The sequence below is a fragment of the Chlamydotis macqueenii genome, chromosome 3 (assembly GCF_036417535.1).
Source record: "Chlamydotis macqueenii isolate bChlMac1 chromosome 3, bChlMac1.mat, whole genome shotgun sequence".
Taxonomy (NCBI): Eukaryota; Metazoa; Chordata; class Aves; order Otidiformes; family Otididae; genus Chlamydotis; species Chlamydotis macqueenii.
The window spans coordinates 70,065,842-70,085,599 of record NC_141558.1 but is presented as its reverse complement, the minus strand read 5'-3'; the positions used below and the strand labels follow the sequence as shown (position 1 = coordinate 70,085,599).

Genomic DNA, 19,758 nt, shown 5'->3' with positions numbered 1-19,758 from the left:
CAAGTTGTACTTGCAAATTAAACTTGAGACTTGTAAGGTCATCAGAAACACACACCTGGCAGTGAAAGCATGGGGAAGAGAGAGGAAAAATATTAAATACAGCTTACTTCATCTGTACTTCTGAAAATGTTTAGCTTGGAAGGAAATGTGTATGCTTTTCAACTCGAAATAATAGAGTTGATATTGGGTAGGATTTTTGGTGATATTATGTAGACTCCTTCTGTAACCTCTTAAGTGTGCTTTGGCCAGGAATTACTGTTTCAGAAACTTCTATTTCGAAAGACTTCTTGTTTTGAAATGCCCCATCCTTTTACACTCTGTCTTGATTAGCTACGCAAGTCCAAGCTAGCATATAGATTAGGTACATAACCATTTCATTTCCTCTGACTTCCATTTTTTTCCTGCCTACTAGTTTATTTGTATGCAAATAAATGTGCAGATAAATCCCTTTCAAAGTAAAGGAGTCTGTTACATTGCCATATTTTGCTTTTATAAGTATATTATTTGAGAAAACAAATATTTGAGAAAACGTATTTGTTTTGTAGTTGTATCAGACACGAATTGTCACAAACAGCATTGCATTACAAAATTATTTATATTAAAAATAAATTGTATAAATGATTAAGTAAATTCATTTTACCGTGTATGATCAGAGAGTTGATTCTTTTTTTTACTGCTTATAATCGTCTGAATTTTTTCTTGTTTTTTTTCCCTAGGTAGAGAATCATGAATTTCTTGTCAAGGCTTCTTTTGATCCAAATTTGACAGAATTAAGAGAGAAGATGAATGAACTGGAAGAAAAAATGCAATCCTTTTTAAAGACTGCAGCCAAAGAACTAGGTAGAGTATGAAACTACCTTTTATTCTTCTTTGTAAAATGCTTTGAGATCAACTGATGAGAACTTGTATAGAGGAGTTAAGGGATGTTTGTATTATTTTATTAGTAGTTTGGAATGACTTTAGTTGTCACAGTAGAATCTGTTGAAAACTGAGTGATTTTTGGTTTGTAACTTGGCCTTTTGTTTTTAAGGATGACATTCCAGAATATTTCAGAAATTGTCACGTATGTTGCAAGATACTGCAGGATTCATTTTGTGGATGTAACTCATCTAACTCTTGGCTAAGCCTAGTTCTGTTTTACATCCTTTGAGGACATGCATTGAAACTCCCCCCACCCCGCCCCAGGAAATTCTCCTGAGTATCCATTCAGGACATGCTAGTTTTCTTTTTAAGCTCTTTGCAAAATGTAATGTGTAAGCAAATGAGACATTTAAAGAATTGATCATCCTACGGAAGAAGATCCATATGTAGCTGATGAATCGGGCATTCAAAGAGCAACTTTAAAAAAAGTCAATTTTTAATGTAAATATGGCAAGGTAAACTGGCAACACCATAGTTATTTTAGGTTACACCTTTAAGGCCTTATGTATTTTTTTAGTCTTTATTTTTTTAGTGTAAACAAGATACCTGGATGAAAAGAAGGAAAGACAAGATTCTGTAGAGGTGGAATGAGAAATCTCACCAGTGGAAGCATGTATTAGTAAAAGAATCACAAGACTACAAGAATGTCCTTGCAGTGTGCTATGAACATTTTTCACATTTCTGGAGAATATGTAGGAATACAATAATAGTGAACCTGATTTGAATATGCAGTTTGAGAGCATATCAAAGTAAGAGCAAAGAATGAATCAGTAAACTTCTGTTAGGTCTGGGTATTTCTCATACCTGTACAGAAACAAAGCAAGTATACTGAGAGCGTATCTGAGAGAGGCTGCATCACACAAACTGGGGATTAGTGAGCAGAAGTAGCACAAGCTGCGGGATTTTTTATAATACAGTGGTTTTCTTTTTTCTTTCTTTTCATCCAAAAGGTTTGGAAGCTGGCAAAAGTATCAAACTGGAGACCAATTCACAGTTTGGACATCACTTTCGAATAACTTGCAAGGAGGAAAAAGTTCTCCGTAACAATTCAAAATATGGAATAGTTGATACACAGAAGAATGGTGTGAAATTTACTAACAGGTATGAGATCATCTTGGTAGTTTTTCAAACCTGTTGTGAAAGAAACAAAATTGTTCCTTTCTTTATGCTGATAAACTTGTTTCCCTACATCTTGAATGGTTGCATTTTCACCTTTTTAATTGGCTCACAGATTTGAGATATTGAGCCAGACTGGCATGAGGGGAGGAGTAGTCATACAATTTCTGTTAAAAGCTGCATTCCTCATTTACTTTGCCAACTGTTAGTTATTTTTGGTCCTTTGACTTAGGCTAATTTCTCTGTTTTAGCTGCACCTAGTAGCACAATTGAATTCACCATGAGTGTTTATACAGACATTTTCACAAGCTGAAATAGGAAAAGAGCTATTAAATAGGAAAAGAGCTGTTTATGTTTATCACCAAATATGGCATGCAGCAGTTGATTACTTTTTTTTTTAATTGTTCCAAATTACACTGTAATTTCTGTTGGTCCTATGTATTGGATTTCCATTCTGTGGCTCTATAGATTAAGGTATTTAAATTTGTCAATATTCAAGCTAATTGCATTGATGCCGTTTCAGTATTTCTGTGTCTGGACAGCAGTTCTGTCACAGGTCAGCCATGCAAAATTCTGTACCTTTTGTGGAATTTTCAGCTCTTCTAGAGCATTTTAGAAGAGCAAGGGCTACCTCAATCATCAGGTATCTCTCTTTCTGTACTTCATTGTTTTTATACAGAGCAAACAAAGTAGAAAGTGGCGTATGCAGAATCAGGTAGTAACTTAGGTTGAAGGCCATCTCTTGAGGTTAATTGGTCTAACCCCTCACTCAAAGCAGAGTCACCTTGGAAATTACATCCTGTCTCAAAGGTAGATGAGTAAGCTCAAGGCCTTACCCAGGTGCCCATCCTCTAAGCATCCTTCACAGCCTGGTGGGGCAGAAAGTTCCAGTGCTGAACCAGTCTTTGTGAAAACGTTCCTAATCAAATCTAATGAGAAGTTTCCTTGCAGAAGCTTAGGTTTTTAGTATTTAATTATTTTGCCATGCACCTCCAAGAAGAATCTGTGCCTCTCCACTCCAGGCTGACTTCATATTCTCTCAGCCTGTCCTTCTATGCCATGTGCTCCAGCTCCAGATCTTTGTGGTGGCCATCTGCTCCAGGTTCGATGTCTCTCTTACACTGGGAAGACAAAACTCGAGACAGCACTGCAGACGGGGTCTCTAACAAGTGCTGAAAGAAGGGAAGAATCACTTCCTTTGACATGCTGGCTACACTCTTGCTAGTGCAGCCAATACATGCTCGGCCTTCTGTGCTTCAGGGGCATGCTGCTGGCTCATGTTCCGCTTTTTGTCCACTGGGTCCCCCAACTCTTTTATGAATAGCTGTTTCACAGCCATTTGGACCCCAGCCTGTACTGTTGTGTGAAGTTATTTCATCTGAGGTGCAGGACTTTGCATCTGCCTGTGTTGAAATTCTTGTCCACATATTTCTCTAGTCTGCAGATATCACAATGAATGGCAGCCCTGTCCTCCAGCATGCTGACAGGTCTCCTTAATGTGGTATTGTTCACAACCTTGCTGAGGGTGCATTAGGGTGTGCATTCAGTCCCATCATTCAGGTTACGGCATAAATAGTATCAGCCCCAGTATCAATCCTGAGAAATGCTGCTAAGAGTCAGCCACTAACTGGACTTCAACCTCCTGACAAGTGGCAGGTCCAGGAGAAAACTAGTCTTTAAGTCTCTTACATGTATTATATACGGAAGAGTAAAAATAGCAGAGATTAATATATCATGCAGTCTGTTTCAGACAAACCGTGCTGCTATTGCTTTAGGTATAACAGTTCCTGCTGGAGTTAGCATCAGAGAAGTGAGTTTGAGAGAGATCTTGATTGACAGACATGTATGAGGAGCACTGCCTGCAGGGCAAGGTTTGTTTCAAGCCAGTGCTATTACTAATAGTGACTGTTTTTGTTAATAACTCACTTTCATAACTAATAAATTCTATGCTTTGAAAAGGAAGACAAACATGTTGGTTCACGCCAACCAATATGTTGGTGTATTTTGCACCAATTTACTTGAATGAACAAAGTGTAAAGCTTAATTGAATTTTATTTTAACATTTACTTAGAGGATATTTTTTCAAAACATCCCTGAAGTTTAAAACAGCTTTTTTTTTGTTCTAGATAGGTTGTGAATCTAAACGTAATGGTGAAGTTAGGCTTTTCTGTAACTGAGAAAATGGTACTTAGAACCTCTACTATAAGTGTTATCTATTACTTTCCTTTAGGGAAGGAGCCCATGGGTCACTAATAAAACAGACTTCTCTGTGCTTAGTTAACTTAGAGTTGGTTCTGTAGACAGTACTAGAAGCACAAGGCTGACTTCTCCTTATAGTTTGGGTGCACTACTTGGGTGTGTTTCATATTCAGTCCTGCAGACTCTGCTCCATGTTTGGAGGTGAGCTTCGAAGAATAAATGCTTGTGTAAACTCTCTCTTGGTTTCAGCTTACCTTATTTTGAAGACTAGAACCTGTTCTTAGTGACTGTAGTTCACTGAGGTTTTTTCTAAATGAAAGAGGTCAATGCCTTCAGCTCTGATAAGCCTGTTGGAGGACTATTACACAGTTGCTTAGCAGCAATTCTCCTCTACCAGTTCTCTAACATGCCACATCTTGTTGCAAAATGGCCAGAAATTCAGCTTTAAGAGCAAGTCCTTATGACATAGTGTGTCTACAACAAACAACTACTGTAAGATTTTAAAGAATGCTGGGTTCAGAGATGCTAGAATTGCTGGTTTGGCCCTTGTGGGTGATCTTCAACTTGGAATTAATCTTACTGATATCCTGGTGTGGATTAATTGTGGATTAATTGTTTTGTGGTCCTTGCGCTGAACCTTGCTGTTAAAACAGGTGGGGACAGCTGATATTGACTCATAGATGAGGAGGCCAGAAGTTTGACATTGTAGCAGTGAAGACTGCTGAACATCACAGCTTCTAAATATTGTGGTTTTGTTCACAGCAAACTGAGCTCTGTCAATGATGAATATATAAAGAACAGAGAAGAGTATGAAGAGGCTCAGGATGCAATTGTTAAGGAAATCATTAACATTGCTTCAGGTGAATATGTCAATGTTGGTGTGTATTGCAGTCTGAAATCCTGGGTTATTTGTAGGTCTTTCTGTGGAGAAGAACTGTCATGTTCCCCAAAGAATTAGTGTGAAAACTGAGGTTTGACTTTTAAACAGCCGTTGACAGTTTGAAATATGTTGCCTTCTATGGTCAGACCTTTTCCTGGCATTGCTGCAAATGTGCAGTGATGGGGAGTGTATGCAAATGCTAAACCCATAAAAGGGACAAAAAAAGGCCCATCAAGGCCACATCTGTCCTTCACCTACCTCCTTGACTGCAGACATCCCCACCCAAATAGCAGATGAAGTAGAAGGCAGAAGAGGTAGAGCACAACAGAGAACTAGGGGAGTGGGACCTGAAATCTCTGAAGGATGGTGAAGAAAGAATGCTGGTATGCAATATAAGATCAAGTTATTGTATAAGATATCACTTATATGGTACAATAAAAAAAAATATTTTTTTCCTAATTGATCTCCATATATTTTGCTCCAAGATTGCTTACTTACAGGGCATTCTTTACTGTCCTTCACTAAAAGGAGAAGAGACATCAGGGAATTTGGGCTGGAGGATTCTGTTAAGTATTACCTCTCCCGAAGGCACTAGTTCCAGCAGAACAAATCTTAGTTCTTTGAAAGAGAGAAGTGGAAAATGAAAGCACTAATTAATATTACGCTAAGGATAAATGTATTAAAGATTAAAAAGCACTTCTTAAGTTGATGTGTTAATGTATTTGAGTGTGTATTAAGTTACAGTGGAAATCTTCATAAGCTTTGACCTGTTATGATAAGGAATTTGCCAGTACATTGCAAAATCGGTAGCTTATTAGATATTCTTTTTTGTGTCTTGGTAATTTTCAAATGGTGGTTTTTGTGTGTAGCATACTAAGGTTTGTATATGGTGTTAGATGGTTTACTTTTGTAGACTCCCGTCCCTCTTCCCTCTCACGGAAAAAAAAATCCAAACACCAAAACTTAAAAACTGGTACTGGGGATCCTGGGCCATCTAGTCTAGTTGCCTGGTGTCACAGGGACTGTATCTTACAGACCTGTCCATACCATCTTCATATAAACAGAAGTGGTTGCTGTGTCTCTGTTGTCTTTGCTTACATGAGCATCAAAATGCAGTGTATTATTGAGGAAAGAAACTTACTGGATTTCCAACCATCTTGCCATTGTGAGCATTTGCTATTCTGTACTAAGATAAGCTGTTTCTTGTTGTTTAGTGTTAAGGCAAAACAATCATCTTGGCCTTACCTCCTCCTTTTCTTAGTCTGAATAGAAGTCCCCTTTGTAGTCAGAGCATGGAAACTTTAGGATTACATCTTAGACTCTCACAGAAAGTGACTGCTGTCTTGAACAAAATTGACTTTTCATGCAGATGAATTAGTTTTATGGGCTCAATATAAGCTTTAGGATATCTTTTCAGCAAGAACAAAAAAAAATTCTGACTGTGTTGAATTTGTGTATCTCTCTAATAAAAAACAGGTTATGCAGAACCAATACAGACGATGAATGATGTGATAGCTCAGTTAGATGCAATTGTAAGTTTTGCTCATGTGTCAAACGGAGCACCAGTGCCGTATGTCCGTCCTGTCATTCTGGAAAAGGGACAAGGAAGGATTGTGCTGAAAGCTGCCAGACATCCTTGCATTGAAGTGCAAGATGAGGTGGCCTTCATCCCCAATGATGTTACGTTTGAGAAGGGCAAGCAGATGTTCCACATTATTACTGGTAAAAGCTTCTGTTCTCTTTTTCGTTTGTTATTTATGTTTTAAATGTCTCAAATGTTTCCAATAATACTGTATTTAAAAAAAAAAAAAAAAACAAGAAAACCCAAGACCAGTAAACAAACCAGCAACCCAATAAAACTCTGTCAAAACAATTTCTCTAATCAACAAAGGGTGAGCAGCTAGCAAGTTATTCATCTTTCTGTATGGGGGATAAGATTTAGCTCTGGAAAAGAAGGGAGGATATTTGTAAGCTATTGTTGTTTCTTATATTAAAAAAAAAAAAGTGTCCACAATGTTCTTGTGAAATGTTTCCTTTGATAGTGGATATTGTACATGCTTATGCACATACAGACGTATTTTTCGTCTTCCAAACTAATGGTCATGGAATTAGTTGTTATGATTGTAGTTACAGTACACTGTTTGGAGAAGGAGATCACTAATATAGAAATAGTCATTTGGGAAGAAGAGGGAGGCTGCTAGGACACTAGGAAATAAGAAGTTAGTCCTTCCTTAATATATGTATTCTTTCCCTTAGTGAATGTAACTCCACAAGCCAGGCAACCTCAGCAGCTGGAGAACCTGAACCTGCTTAAGTGATTTGCAAAATTCCACTAGGCATCAATTGTACTGTAGCCGCATAGGCACCTTCTGTAGGCAAGGTTTTAAGCAGCCTCTTTGTTAATGTTTTCTTTGTTTAGTATTACAGTTGATTTTAAATGCAAAACATGTTCTAATGACTGTACCCATTTTTTCCCCCTTACTCTCTGGTGTAATTAAGATAATTTTACTACACAGGAAAACATTTTTAGTGTTTATACATTTAATTGACTTTTAATTTCCATCCAGATGTACTTGACATACATTCTGAGTAGCAAAGATCTGAAATTAGAGAATGATTAATGAACACTCCTAATATAATCAAAAAGAAAAACTAAAAATCTGAATACATACATGGCACCACACTTATTTTTGTGGTTAGCAAAAGCATAAAATTGATTTTAATGATGCATTTTCTGGAAAATACTTTTTATTTCATTTGTACTTCAGTTAAAATTAACTTCTTAATATCTGGTTTTGCTAATTCAGAATCCCTTTAGATTGTAATTTAAATTACCCGTTAGCTTGTACCTAAGCTGTAACTAAGCTATTTCATTTTTACAGACAAATTGTAATTGTTGTTTGAGTTGAAAGCAAATTATTTTCATTCTTAGGAGCAATACTGATGACTTGTAATTTAAGGCTTATTAGTTTTAGGTATGAACATGTGTTTTTGATGACTGCTTATACTTCTGAAAAGTCACAAAACTTATGATGCCCCTGACGCTCTCTGATCACCTTTCTTTTGAAAAAGCAGCATTCAGTAAGACATACAAGCAAGCCTTATTAATAGTGGAGCTACTTGTTGCACCTGGTAAACAAGTCTGCTACTCTTTCCTGGCAAGAGAGTAATCAGTTTAAACATTCTTTGTTTTAGTTTAGAGCCTGTTCTCCTTTAAAAGAATTGTTAAATTGTAAAAGATGATGGTTTTTTTAATTCATTTGCAAAATTTCTTCTTTAGGCCCTAACATGGGAGGAAAATCAACATACATCCGACAGACAGGGGTGATTGTTCTTATGGCCCAAATTGGGTGTTTTGTACCTTGTGACTCTGCAGAAATAACCATTGTGGATTGTATCCTGGCTCGAGTGGGAGCTGGAGACAGTCAGCTGAAAGGAGTGTCTACTTTCATGGCTGAAATGTTAGAAACGGCTTCAATCCTTAGGTAAGTCCTGTGCTTATTTGATTTTGTTGCTTGGGGTTGATGGGAAAGGAGGTGCTCTAAGAAAGATGCATTTAAGATTTCCTTTTATGTAATTAGGAAAGGTCTTTTGCTTCTTTTATGCTATGCCTCTGCAACATAACTTGTACTCCAATATCCAGAGTTCATGCTGTTCTCAAATGTTATAAAATGTTCTTGTGTTTTTAGGACAGCATCTGAAAACTCCTTGATAATCATTGATGAACTGGGAAGAGGAACTTCTACTTATGATGGCTTTGGCTTAGCATGGGCTATTTCAGAATACATTGCTAGCAAAATCTGTGCTTTCTGTATGTTTGCTACACACTTTCATGAACTGACAGCTCTTGCTGACCAAGTGCCAACAGTAAATAACCTACATGTTACTGCTTTGACCAGTGATGACACGCTGACGATGCTTTATCGTGTTAAGGAAGGTAAGATTGTGAGAGGAAGAAATCTTAATGGAAAAAAACGTTTTAAAAATTTCATGTCATACTCCAGGCTAGGGGTTTATAGTGGACATATTCTTCTCTGTCCATAGAGAGTGTGTATGGCAGGAGCTCTGTCCATATGTGAACACAGTTGGTGATGTTGTTCATGAGTTATTTCTGCCACTCAGGTCAGTGCTTTTGAGGTCAGTCCCTTTTTGTTTTTTAAAGAGCAGAGAGAAGGGTTTCAAAAGTGTATTTTCTATTTTCGTAAATCAGCCATTTTAACCTGCTGATAGAAAAGACTTATGTTCCTTAAACTGTCCTTTTAAAAGAAATGAGTACAACTTTTATGTGCTGACAGTTTTTAATAACATCTATTTCATTGTAATAAGGTGTAGTCTTTGAAGAAAGATGTTGCCTGATTTATGCAGTAGTTTGATATAGGAAAAATCTTATGGTTTTTTTTTTTTTTTAGTAAATGGCATCATAGTCAAACATGTAGCCTGTTGTTTTGTTACTGTAAGATAAATCAGATGTATTTAATTAAAATCCTTTAGTGGATCCAGTTATTCCTTTTTGGTATTAAATTAGACAGTCTTTAATTGGGCATAAATTTCATTTCATCTGTTAACCACAATAAGTGGTTCCTCCTCTGTATCCCTAATCATTTGTTCTTGCTCCCTTCAGCAGGAGCCTGTATTTATGCTAGATAAAGCAGGGCTGTATAACTGTGGCTTGCAAGGTGCAGTCATTTATAGCATTCTAATTTAGTTGTAAACTCTACAATGATTTTTGTTATTCCCATAAGAGCATTTCAGTCAAGTTGCCTAAGAGTTTGATTTCAAAATGTCAGGAGAGTACTATTATGCTATATTTTCTACTTTAAAGTACCTCTTAATTATCTTCTTCTGAGTTCCACAATGAAGGAATGAGTTAGATGACATCCAGATGGATAGAACATGGTTGGTTACTGTGAAACACTGTGGCTATACTGGATCAAATCAACAATTTACCTTATGGAGTGGTTTTGTCTTAAATAAGGAATAACTATTTGAGGAGTTAGGCTATTATCTTTACTGAGACAATTACTCAGTATCCTTGTTAAGGCTACGGAGCTAGTCCTTGTCTCCTATCTCAAGTCCTGAAGACTGATGTTTATATCTTTTTAGTTTAGGATTTAATCTTACAGGTACAATTACTGAACTTCATTCCTCATTTTTAAAACTCTTTTGTAATTCTGACACAATACCAAATACTTGCTTTTGCTTGCCTAGTTCCTCCTAACAACTCTACTTTTCATGATTAGCGCATATTCAGTATGTGTTATCTTGGAACTCTCTCCAGTATTTCCTAATTTCTTTATCTGATTTAGGGCTTTTTAGTTCATTCCTTCCAGCATACATCGTTCTGAAATGAATTTAATATGCTGTCCAATTATTAAATTTTACTATTATGCTTTTAAAGATCATTTATAATACAGGCTATCACCATGCTATTAAGTGTCTTCAGTTAATTGGTAAATGTATTTTTATTATATCCTACTTTCAGCCTCACTCAGATGGTACCATGCTGGTTTTACTCTTATGATGTCACTAATTTACTATTTCTTACTCATTTCTTCTGGTTTTAAATCCATGAAATTACTTCATTTCATGCCCTTTCATTACTTGTATAACTGCTTCTAATTTTGTCTTCCCCTATGGCTATAGACTTGCAGTTAGCTTCCGGGTACATTTCTATAAAACTAGGAGATCGCTCTGAACAAGAGGAATCAAAGCAAGTACTGCTCTCCTGTGGCTTTACTGACAATCTTCTTAGAGCTGGTCAGAAAATCCCCAGCTGCCACAGTCTTGTTTCTCTTAACTCTGTGTCCTTGGCTTTTGAGAGCTTTATTCCTTAGCAGTTGCCTCTGTTCTCCTAGGCAAAGTTCATGCACTTTTCCTAGGCAATGTCCAAGCTTTACTTCTGCGTCCAAAGTGCTGTGGCCCTGGTACCCAGCCTGTTCCAGTGGAGAAGTGGTGTCTATGGTTCTTCTGTAGTTTTCCATTTCCCATCTTCTCCAGTGCATGTTGATGTCCTTGCATCAAGCGAAGTTCAGAACCGTCTGAGTGTCTTGCTCAAATCAGTGCTTAAAATACAACTTAGTATGGCATGGGAACTGAAGACAAGTGTAGTCATAAATTGCTGCAAGCGTACATTGATGAAATGAAATGCATGACAGGGAACTTTTATACAGTATTTTCATCCCTATCTTCATGCTTCATGCTTCAAGAGCGTGACAGAATCGCTGGAAGAGGAGACAAAATACTCTTCTCTTGGCCTCTGCTCAGGATTCTCTCAACAGACACCTGAGCTAGCTTTTTTTTCTGGGAAGGTGTGTGTTTTTAATATAAAATCAAGAAAACTAATTAAAACTGCTTAAAACTATTAATTTCCTTAAGAAACCTGAAAAATTACAATGTTAATAAAACAGAAAAAAATTAAATGCTAAATTTACCTATTCTTCAGTACCCAGTAGTTGATAGATGCTTGTTTAAGTATCATTTTACATGTATAATTCATTTAATCATAACTCCTTGCTGGAGACCAGAATTAAAAGGATATAGTCATATTTGTGGGTGGCCAATCAGAATTACGGTAATGTAAATGAATGGAGTTGACAGATTGTATCAGAGGGCTTTTGATACTGAAGTGAAAATTATTTTATGTAACTGTGTATAATTGACATATTTTGAGCAATTGTAATAATTTTTCTTTCTCAACCAAATGTTATAAACAGTGTATTAATTGAAGTAAGTGTAAAGTTGGCATAATGAAAGACTGTGCCTGGAGACTAAGGAGTTATGTGGTGCTGATGCAAAGGAGGATGATGATTGAGAATGCAACATTTAAAAAATATTTCTATATACATATACACACACATCCACATATGTATATGTATCATATAAATAGAGGAAAAAATGTGAGAGAGGTATATATAATCTAAATAAGTGGCACAAATTACTGTATTCTGCAGACTGAACTGAAGTATTTAAATAAAAAACAATATTCAATTTCGTTCAAGTACTAGAGGAAAATTCTTTCTGCCTGAAGAGTTTTCCCTTTCTTCCTGAAGCACTTTTGGAGCTCTGCAGTTAGTGCTCTGAGAGAGCTTAATTAAATAAGAGCATATTCTTTCATCTGTGTTATCGTGCATAGTCCAAAAGGTAAATCAGAAAATGTTGAGAGAACCAAACCAATTCTTCAAAACAGAGAACTATTACAGGTTTGTTCATATAATGTCTGTGTAGCTGTATTATCTATTGAGAATTCTTTACTGGTTGTTTTTCTCTGTACCCAGGTGTTTGTGATCAGAGTTTTGGAATCCATGTAGCAGAGTTGGCGGCTTTCCCAAAACATGTGATAGAAAGTGCAAGAGAGAAAGCACTGGAGCTGGAGGAGTTTCAAAACATTGGCAAGTCCAAGGAATCTGAAGGAGAACCACCAGCCAAGAAATTCTACAGAGAAAGAGAGGTTTGCTAACAGGAAGGCTTTTCAAAATTTGGTTATCTGGAATAGCCCAAGCAAAATAGTTCTAGCATTCAGATTCCTGCAGAGCTTGAGGATAATTAACTATTATCTCATTTTTCCTTAATAGAATGTTTCAGCTGTGAAGTTCGTTAGGAGTTGAAGAGATGTTCAAGGATAGTGGGTTTTGGTTTAGATTAATTTCAAGTTAACATAGGCAAGAACTTTATCTAAAAACTTAGTCATGAGAATTTTTCTTAAAGAATAATGATCAGCAGTTAGTATGGTTGGCATAGAACTGGCGTCATATAAGGGACCGTGTCTCTAGCTGTCCTGTGGGATTTTCTTTACACTATGAACCAAGCCAGAATTTTGTGTTCATCACTTCTGTTGGCTACTTAGTTTGTATGCAATGTTTCTTGGCACTTAGGTTATAGCTTTTTTATTAATTGTTGTTTAGCTTGTTCTTGGCTCTGCAGGTGGGTTGCATCTGGTTCTGCTCCTGTTTTTTTGAGGGCTTGCTCCTTTGTGCTCTTCCATGTCTCATCAGTGCTAAGATTTCTCACAAGCTGGTCATATTGAGGGGCATGGCATTTTGGACCTGGAGTGTCTGGTTTACAGATGTCGTAAAGTTCTTCCCATTTCACACATGAGAATTTTAGCTTGGCACTCTGTTCAACTGAGAAGGAAAATATTCTTGGCTTTGCACAGGCTTCAAGTAGAAGTTGAAGAAACCCACGTGAGCATAGATCTGATCATGTCTACACTGTATAATACAACTGTGTAAAGCCATTTGAATGAACTGTTTTTTCTCCATTCACTTTCTCTTAAAAGAAGCTTCCTTAACAGGTAGTGTAAAGGAAAATAGTATCTTGCAGGAAGCTTTTTCAGAATAGCCTCTGTCGTCTTAATGCTGGATTAAGAGTCCTTACAGTGACATCCACTGCAGCCTCCTCAGAAATCCAAGTGCTGTCTTATGACTTGCATTGTTTTTTGATAATAGTCAGGTCTTCCTTGCTGCATGCACATAAATCTGTGTACACATCTTAGTTCTGTGTCCCAGCAGCTGGGTTGAAACTTCACAACCTTGTAACTCATTTACCTCCTCCTATACATCAGTGGCAATCTTGGTAATACTCCACTATATGGAAGCCTTGAAGTGTTAGTCCATATCCAAAGCACTTTCTAAATTTAAAAAGCCTTTGCTCTAGGCAGAGGCTGTTACCTGTTACTTTATTTTCAGTTTCAGAGGTCTACTGCATTTGTTCCTGGGTCAGTAAGTGGATCTGATGTTGTGGATGAATGATCTCTGGTTTGTCCTCCCTTTTAGTGCCAGGAGGTTCCCCTTCCAGCTACATCAACTGCTCCACTATTACCTTTCCTTTGTCAGCTTGCTAGCTGTCATAGAATCATAGAATGGTTTGGGTTGAAAGGGACCTTCAAAGGTCATCTAGTCCAACCCCCCTGCAAGGAGCAGGGACATCTCCAACTAGATCAGTATTTTTCAGATTAGTTGCATCTGGCTGTGTGGTCTTAAGTTGGTGTAAATTAAATTGTTATGGCAAACACTTTTGACAAATACAGCATCGTGTTTTATTTTTTGATACTTCAGTAACATAATATTTTGCAAATTCTCTAGGCAATAGAATGGCATAGCTTTAGATGTCTCAGGCAATTTGTCTGCCTTCCTTAATATCATGTTTAGAGGGGAGAGCGTGCTGTTACATTTCTAAGTCCTTTGGAGAGTTCTGCACTGAAAGCACACTGCATTAGTCCTAAATGATAAAATAAAACTAAGAAAGCTTTGTAGTAGAGTTCTAAAATGCAAAATGCAGAGGACCAGACAAAATTCTGTACTCTAGGTAAATTGTTTCTAATACAGGGTTCCTGAGTACTATTCATTGAAATGTTTGCTCTTGCTATTCAATTCACATTGTTTAGAAGTTCCACTTTGCCTGTTTGTGTAAAAGCATATGCATGAAGCTTAATTATCATCTGTTCTCCTTGGTGACGGCCACTCTCCAGTTGCTTGGTTACAGTTTGTTCTTTCCTTTAGCATATTGAAACATTGGTTTTGATTTACAGTTCCTCCAAAAAGTCACTCCTTTGGGTAATATGGCCACTCTGATGCTATTATTGCAAGCTATCTTCACCTAATGTGCTTGCACACTGGAACTAAATGGGGAACACATATAGGAGGTCTCAATGTTAAATATTGTATTTCTGCTCATCAACTGATGCTTTTTACTCATGGGTTGAAAAGGGAAAGAACTCCTGATACCAGTATAACTGAATTGTTCTGGTGTTGAGAAATATGATAGCAAGTGCAAAAATAACCATGTGTTTTGCCTGCAGAAACTTTCTGGTGATGAATAATACTTTGAATCTTTGGGGAATTTGAAAAAATCCTGCTTGCAATCTAAACATCCTTTCTGTTTTCTTTTTCTTCTCCGCCCTCTATTTCAGGAAGGTGAAAAGATAATTGAGGATTTTCTTTGTCAAGTGAAAGCATTGCCCCTGACAGATATGTCAGAAGATGACATCAAAATCAAGCTGAAACAGCTGAGAAATGATGTGTTGGCAAAGAACAACAGTTTTGTGAATGAAATTATTTCCCGAACGAAAGTTACATCATGAAAGGTGTGAGAACAGGATACAGCTCTTGAAGCATGTTTTACATTTCAAGAACTATTATTTTCTTGTCTTGTAGCTTTTGTACTTTGTGATGCTTGTACTGATTTATGTAGGCATTTTTTTCTTGGATTGTAATTATTTTGTAAAAAATTCTGAGCACATTCTGTGCCAGATTTCTGCTTTAGTTGTGATCATTGTGTCCTTTTAGAAGTTTTCAATAAAATGCTTTTTTAGTATTGAGAGAATTATTGACTGTACAAACAAAACGTGTAATATTTTACCAGAGAGGTATGGTATATGACTGAGAGATGGCATATGACTACCACAGCCTTGAAAAGCAACAGCACATACACGAAATCTTTGTCTTTATACCATGATTCTTTTTTGTGTGATGCAGTTACATTAATTCATTCAGCAAAGTTTTAGGAACGCTATATTAGCACTCCATTAGAAAAAAAGCATCTAAGTGATTTGTCATAAAATTTTTGCATGTGTATCTGTGTGGAGCTTGGGTGGAGGGGGGTGGATTTTTTTTGTTTGCTGTGTGGATAGTGATGCTTGAGTTAAAAATACTGCAGGCCTGCTCTTCATGCCTGAGTGGTGATAACTTTTGCATATTTTGGGTGGTTTTGTAATGTAGGCAGAGGCTGGGGTGAAGTTACAGTTTAACTGGAACTTCTGAGTTGGTCATAATTTATGAGGTCTGTCTTTGGAGAGAGAATGCATTGATTTTTTTTCTAATGTACTTCCTGCACTGAGGCATTTTCAAAGCTTGCAGATACAAGTTTATATTCTCCTTGAAATTTAGCATTTTAAATTGTAGCTCTAGAACACTTTGCCTATATTTAAAACTGTCAGTCTTGGAAGATTAATAAGAAAAGGTGTTTATTGTGTGAGATTATAGGAATAAAATAATGCGGAAGATGCCATGCAAACCCTTGCTGTGTTCAGAGATTGCATCAGTGGGTGTGTGCTGGGGACAGCAGCGCTGCTGTCAAAGCTGTGCTGTAGCTCTGCGTCAGGGATTAATGTGTTGCAGTGGTCTGCATTTAAACATTCCAACAATAGTCATAAAAGAGGTGTGTTGTTCAACTTGCTGTCGGATACATTTGTTTGTACTTAGACTAAAACTTTGATGTACTAGATATGCTTCTCAACGGAAGAAAATAAAGGCTTGTTTGAGAGGTTTGGGTTCTGCATAACACCTTTTTGGTCTTTAAATTAGAATGCATTCTAGTTACAAAGACAAAAATAGACTTGCATTTACAAACAGCACAGTCAATACATGTATTCAGTAGCTGTGTCTGGGAAAGTGTGTGAAGGGAAAGATCTGTTACATAAAGTGATGAAAAATATAGCTGTTTTTGCAAATTCAATTGGTTCAAGCACAAGCTATTCAAAAATACAGAATTACACATAACAGACAACGAGGATCAGTTTAGAGGATCAAATACTGCAATGGCACGTAATTTGTATTGGATCAAACTGCTTTATCTGTTGCTAGAAACAGGCAGTTCTTGTAAAGGACTGGAGTGGCTGGTACTTATGGCCTCTTCCTACATAGGCTGAGATATCTGTGGTCTGATCAAAGGTGCCCTTCACTTGATTTCCTGTCCCTAACCATGGGAACAGGCGTAAAACTGTCAGTGGTTTTCTCTTCCAGGAACGTCTCGGTTTTCCCCTTGATCCTGTGTGAACCTTCAGTACCTGCAGCACTTTTAGCCCAGGAGTTCCTCACTGAGCTGCCACTTGCGAGAAGGATTGGTTCTTCTTTGCTTTGAACCTGATTCCTAGTTTCGTTCAGTGCCTCTTGTTTTTATTCTTTAAGTATCCATTCTTTCCACTCTGGACATGGTGCATTAGTACAGCGTGTCTGGAGTATGCTGAGGAAAGGCTGCTTTTATTTTTATATTGCAGTTGGAGGCTGATTTAGATGGAGCTGATAGAGCTAGAGCTGCTCCTGCGTAACCAGATTTGCTGCTCCCCAAGGGTGAAAGCAGTACTTGGGCGTGATGAGGTACCCTGACTGGACCAGCCCCGGGCAGCACCTTCTCCTCTGCGCCACAAAAAGGGAGTTCTGCACCTGAACAACAAAAAATAATTCTTTTTTTCTCATGCCTTTCAACATTCACAAGGAAGAAATGTGCAAGTTCATGGGATTTTAAGACTCATCTTTTCAACTGTTTTCTCTTCTACACTGCACTTCCCCCTCTCTGAGTGTACTGCTGCTGCCGGATATAGGCAAGAGAGGATCAGGCAGAGTTTAGTCTCCATATGTCAGTGCTGCTTGCAAATTGGGTTACAGGTAGTGTGATTTCATGTGAGCAGGAGGGTGGCTATTTTTGCTGGTTCCAATTTAGCTTTTTGTTCAGAAGCGTACCTATGGGACAGCAACCATTCCAGAACTCGTCTGGTTATTGCAGAGCCGTGTCAAGGACGCAAAGATTATCAAAGCTTCAGAACAAAATAATGTAGCTATTGAGGAGCAGTGAGGCCGCTTACTGTCAGTCTTGAACAAAGCTGCAAGTTTCTCTTTGCTCGTTTGGTTGAGAAAGCTTGGCACTGAATGCTTGCTGGAGACGTGGTCTTTTTAGTCTGTGCTGTTACTGTTCATGTAGAAGACTCTTTATGAAGAAAACCCCATTTAGGTGAGGTAAAAGAAAAGAGTGGACACGAACAAAGACTGAAGGAATTATTTTCCTTTGATCACTTTACTGCCCGCTTCTTGGTGATCAGGAGTTCAAGCAACCTGTTTGTGTGCAGGAGCACCTGGTAGCCAGCCTGATGAGAAAATGCTGGGCTTACCTCTTGGCCTATGGTCAAAAGCAGATGAAGTGCTTGGAGGTCAGCAGGCTCCAGGTATGGTTGGAGAACTCAGGGATCAAGCTCACAAATCCAGGGAAAGCAGCCTGCCAGCTCTGGGGCTCAGCTCTTCCTATTTTTACTTGCAGCTGTGCAAGTTCATCTCAAATAACAATGCAGTGGATAAGTGTCTCTGTATCTCCTTACTCTGCTGCAACCAAGGTAGTTTTGGAATTGGAAATGTCAGGAACGCAACCGACATGCACTGAAGCTGGCTTGAGGAAAGTTTAAAGCCTCTCAGAGACCTTCAGATACCTGCTCATGAGAAGCAGGCCCGTTACTGGCCTGGGCTTTATTGAACATAATGACTTCGCAGTAGCTCTTGGTGGATGTGTTTGTTCTGGGTTGATAACCACCCTGTAAGCGACTGGGAGTGCTTGTGGTCTGCCTTTTCCAGATTTAGGGAAGTCTGAGAACTCATTGCTCTGCTGGAGCAGCTGAGCTGAGGTCTAGGATTGTGTGGGTAGTTGGATCTGATCTGGTGCAAGATTAGGATGACAGTTTAAACTGGTTTTCATGGCATTTAATGAGTGTCAAATATATGACCAGTACATTGGCTGGGAGATTCTATGGCTACAAGACCATGTGACAATTGGCCTTGCTACTCTACAGTGTGACAGATTTATTTGAAAAAATGAAGGGAGAGCAGTTGCTGCTTTGCATCCAAAGTAGCAGGAGGTCATGCATCAAACTCTGCTTCTAGCTGCCTTGGGAACAAGGAAAACAAGTGGCCGTAGGAGCCTGAAGCCTTAAAGGATAGTGGGAGAGGTGCTGTCATCTCTGTGAGATGGCTGTGACCCTTGCAGGTAGAATTTGGCTCTTGATGCTGCCTGTTTGCTGAAAAAGCCTTGTTTGCAGTTGTATCTCAGATACTCTTACTCCTCCTCTAGCCATGCAGCCACCTTTCCGGGCCTGTTGCTTTTCCTTCCCCTACTTCTGCCAGGTGTCTGCTCTGTGCCTGTACACAAGGGAGCACCTTACATTACTACATTTTGTGTATGTGCATCTCTTTTAGCTATCAGCAATGCTTTTTATCCTTTGCGTGGGGTGGGACAAGGGTAGGTATATTCCTGCACGTGTATTCTCTCCTAAATCTGGTTCTGGTTATGACCAAGGCTTTAAAGCAAAAAGGACTTTCCTCCTTAAAAGCAAATCTAGCTCAGTTTGGCAGCGCTGGTAGAAAAATGAGTGGCATGTGCTGCTTTGCCAGTCAAGTTGAGAGGGAGCAACCTCTGCTGTTGAAGAGGGAAGTGACAATTTCTAATTCTCAGTGGCACCTGGGACTTACCTTCCTGACATGGTGTCCTCTGCTGCCCGGGAAACAATTCCGTAAAGCCGATGGCAGATCGTGTTTGCTCCAGCAGCTGGAGCGAGTAGCGCTTTTCTAGTCGTGAGAAAATGTATTTGCTTTTTCACTGCCTGGAAAAAGGTGCCTTGGCACTGGGCTGAGCTGCTGGATGCTTGTGGCAATTTCCCAAAGGATGTAATCGTTCTGTCCTCATAGGGACGGCTGGGAACCTGAAAACAGCTGTGCTAAACAATGTGAGCAGAGGGAAAAGCTGAGAGTAAATAGCCTGTGCTCCTGAGACCACTTCCCCTGCTGATCCACCTGGTCCTGCTGCATACCCCAAAGCCATTGCTTGTCAGGGCAATGTGTTTGTGTGAGGGGCTTCTGCAATTTGCTCTTCTCCCCTGCCCCCTCCAA

At 38.5% G+C, this 19,758-nt stretch overlaps 1 protein-coding gene across 1 annotated transcript in view; it reads left to right on the top strand.

Annotated features, from left to right (window-relative positions):
* The window catches only part of MSH2 (mutS homolog 2), a 54,834-nt gene extending 38,459 nt beyond the window's left edge, over nucleotides 1-16,375 (top strand). The window contains exons 9-16 of the mRNA XM_086744859.1: nucleotides 717-840; nucleotides 1,872-2,022; nucleotides 4,999-5,096; nucleotides 6,593-6,838; nucleotides 8,397-8,601; nucleotides 8,806-9,053; nucleotides 12,391-12,563; nucleotides 15,024-16,375. Of these exons, the coding sequence (XP_086600985.1) occupies nucleotides 717-840; nucleotides 1,872-2,022; nucleotides 4,999-5,096; nucleotides 6,593-6,838; nucleotides 8,397-8,601; nucleotides 8,806-9,053; nucleotides 12,391-12,563; nucleotides 15,024-15,194 (1,416 nt within the window). The 3' untranslated portion in view covers nucleotides 15,195-16,375. The remainder of the gene's footprint in view (nucleotides 1-716; nucleotides 841-1,871; nucleotides 2,023-4,998; nucleotides 5,097-6,592; nucleotides 6,839-8,396; nucleotides 8,602-8,805; nucleotides 9,054-12,390; nucleotides 12,564-15,023) is intronic.
* Nucleotides 16,376-19,758: the final 3,383 nt, after the last annotated feature.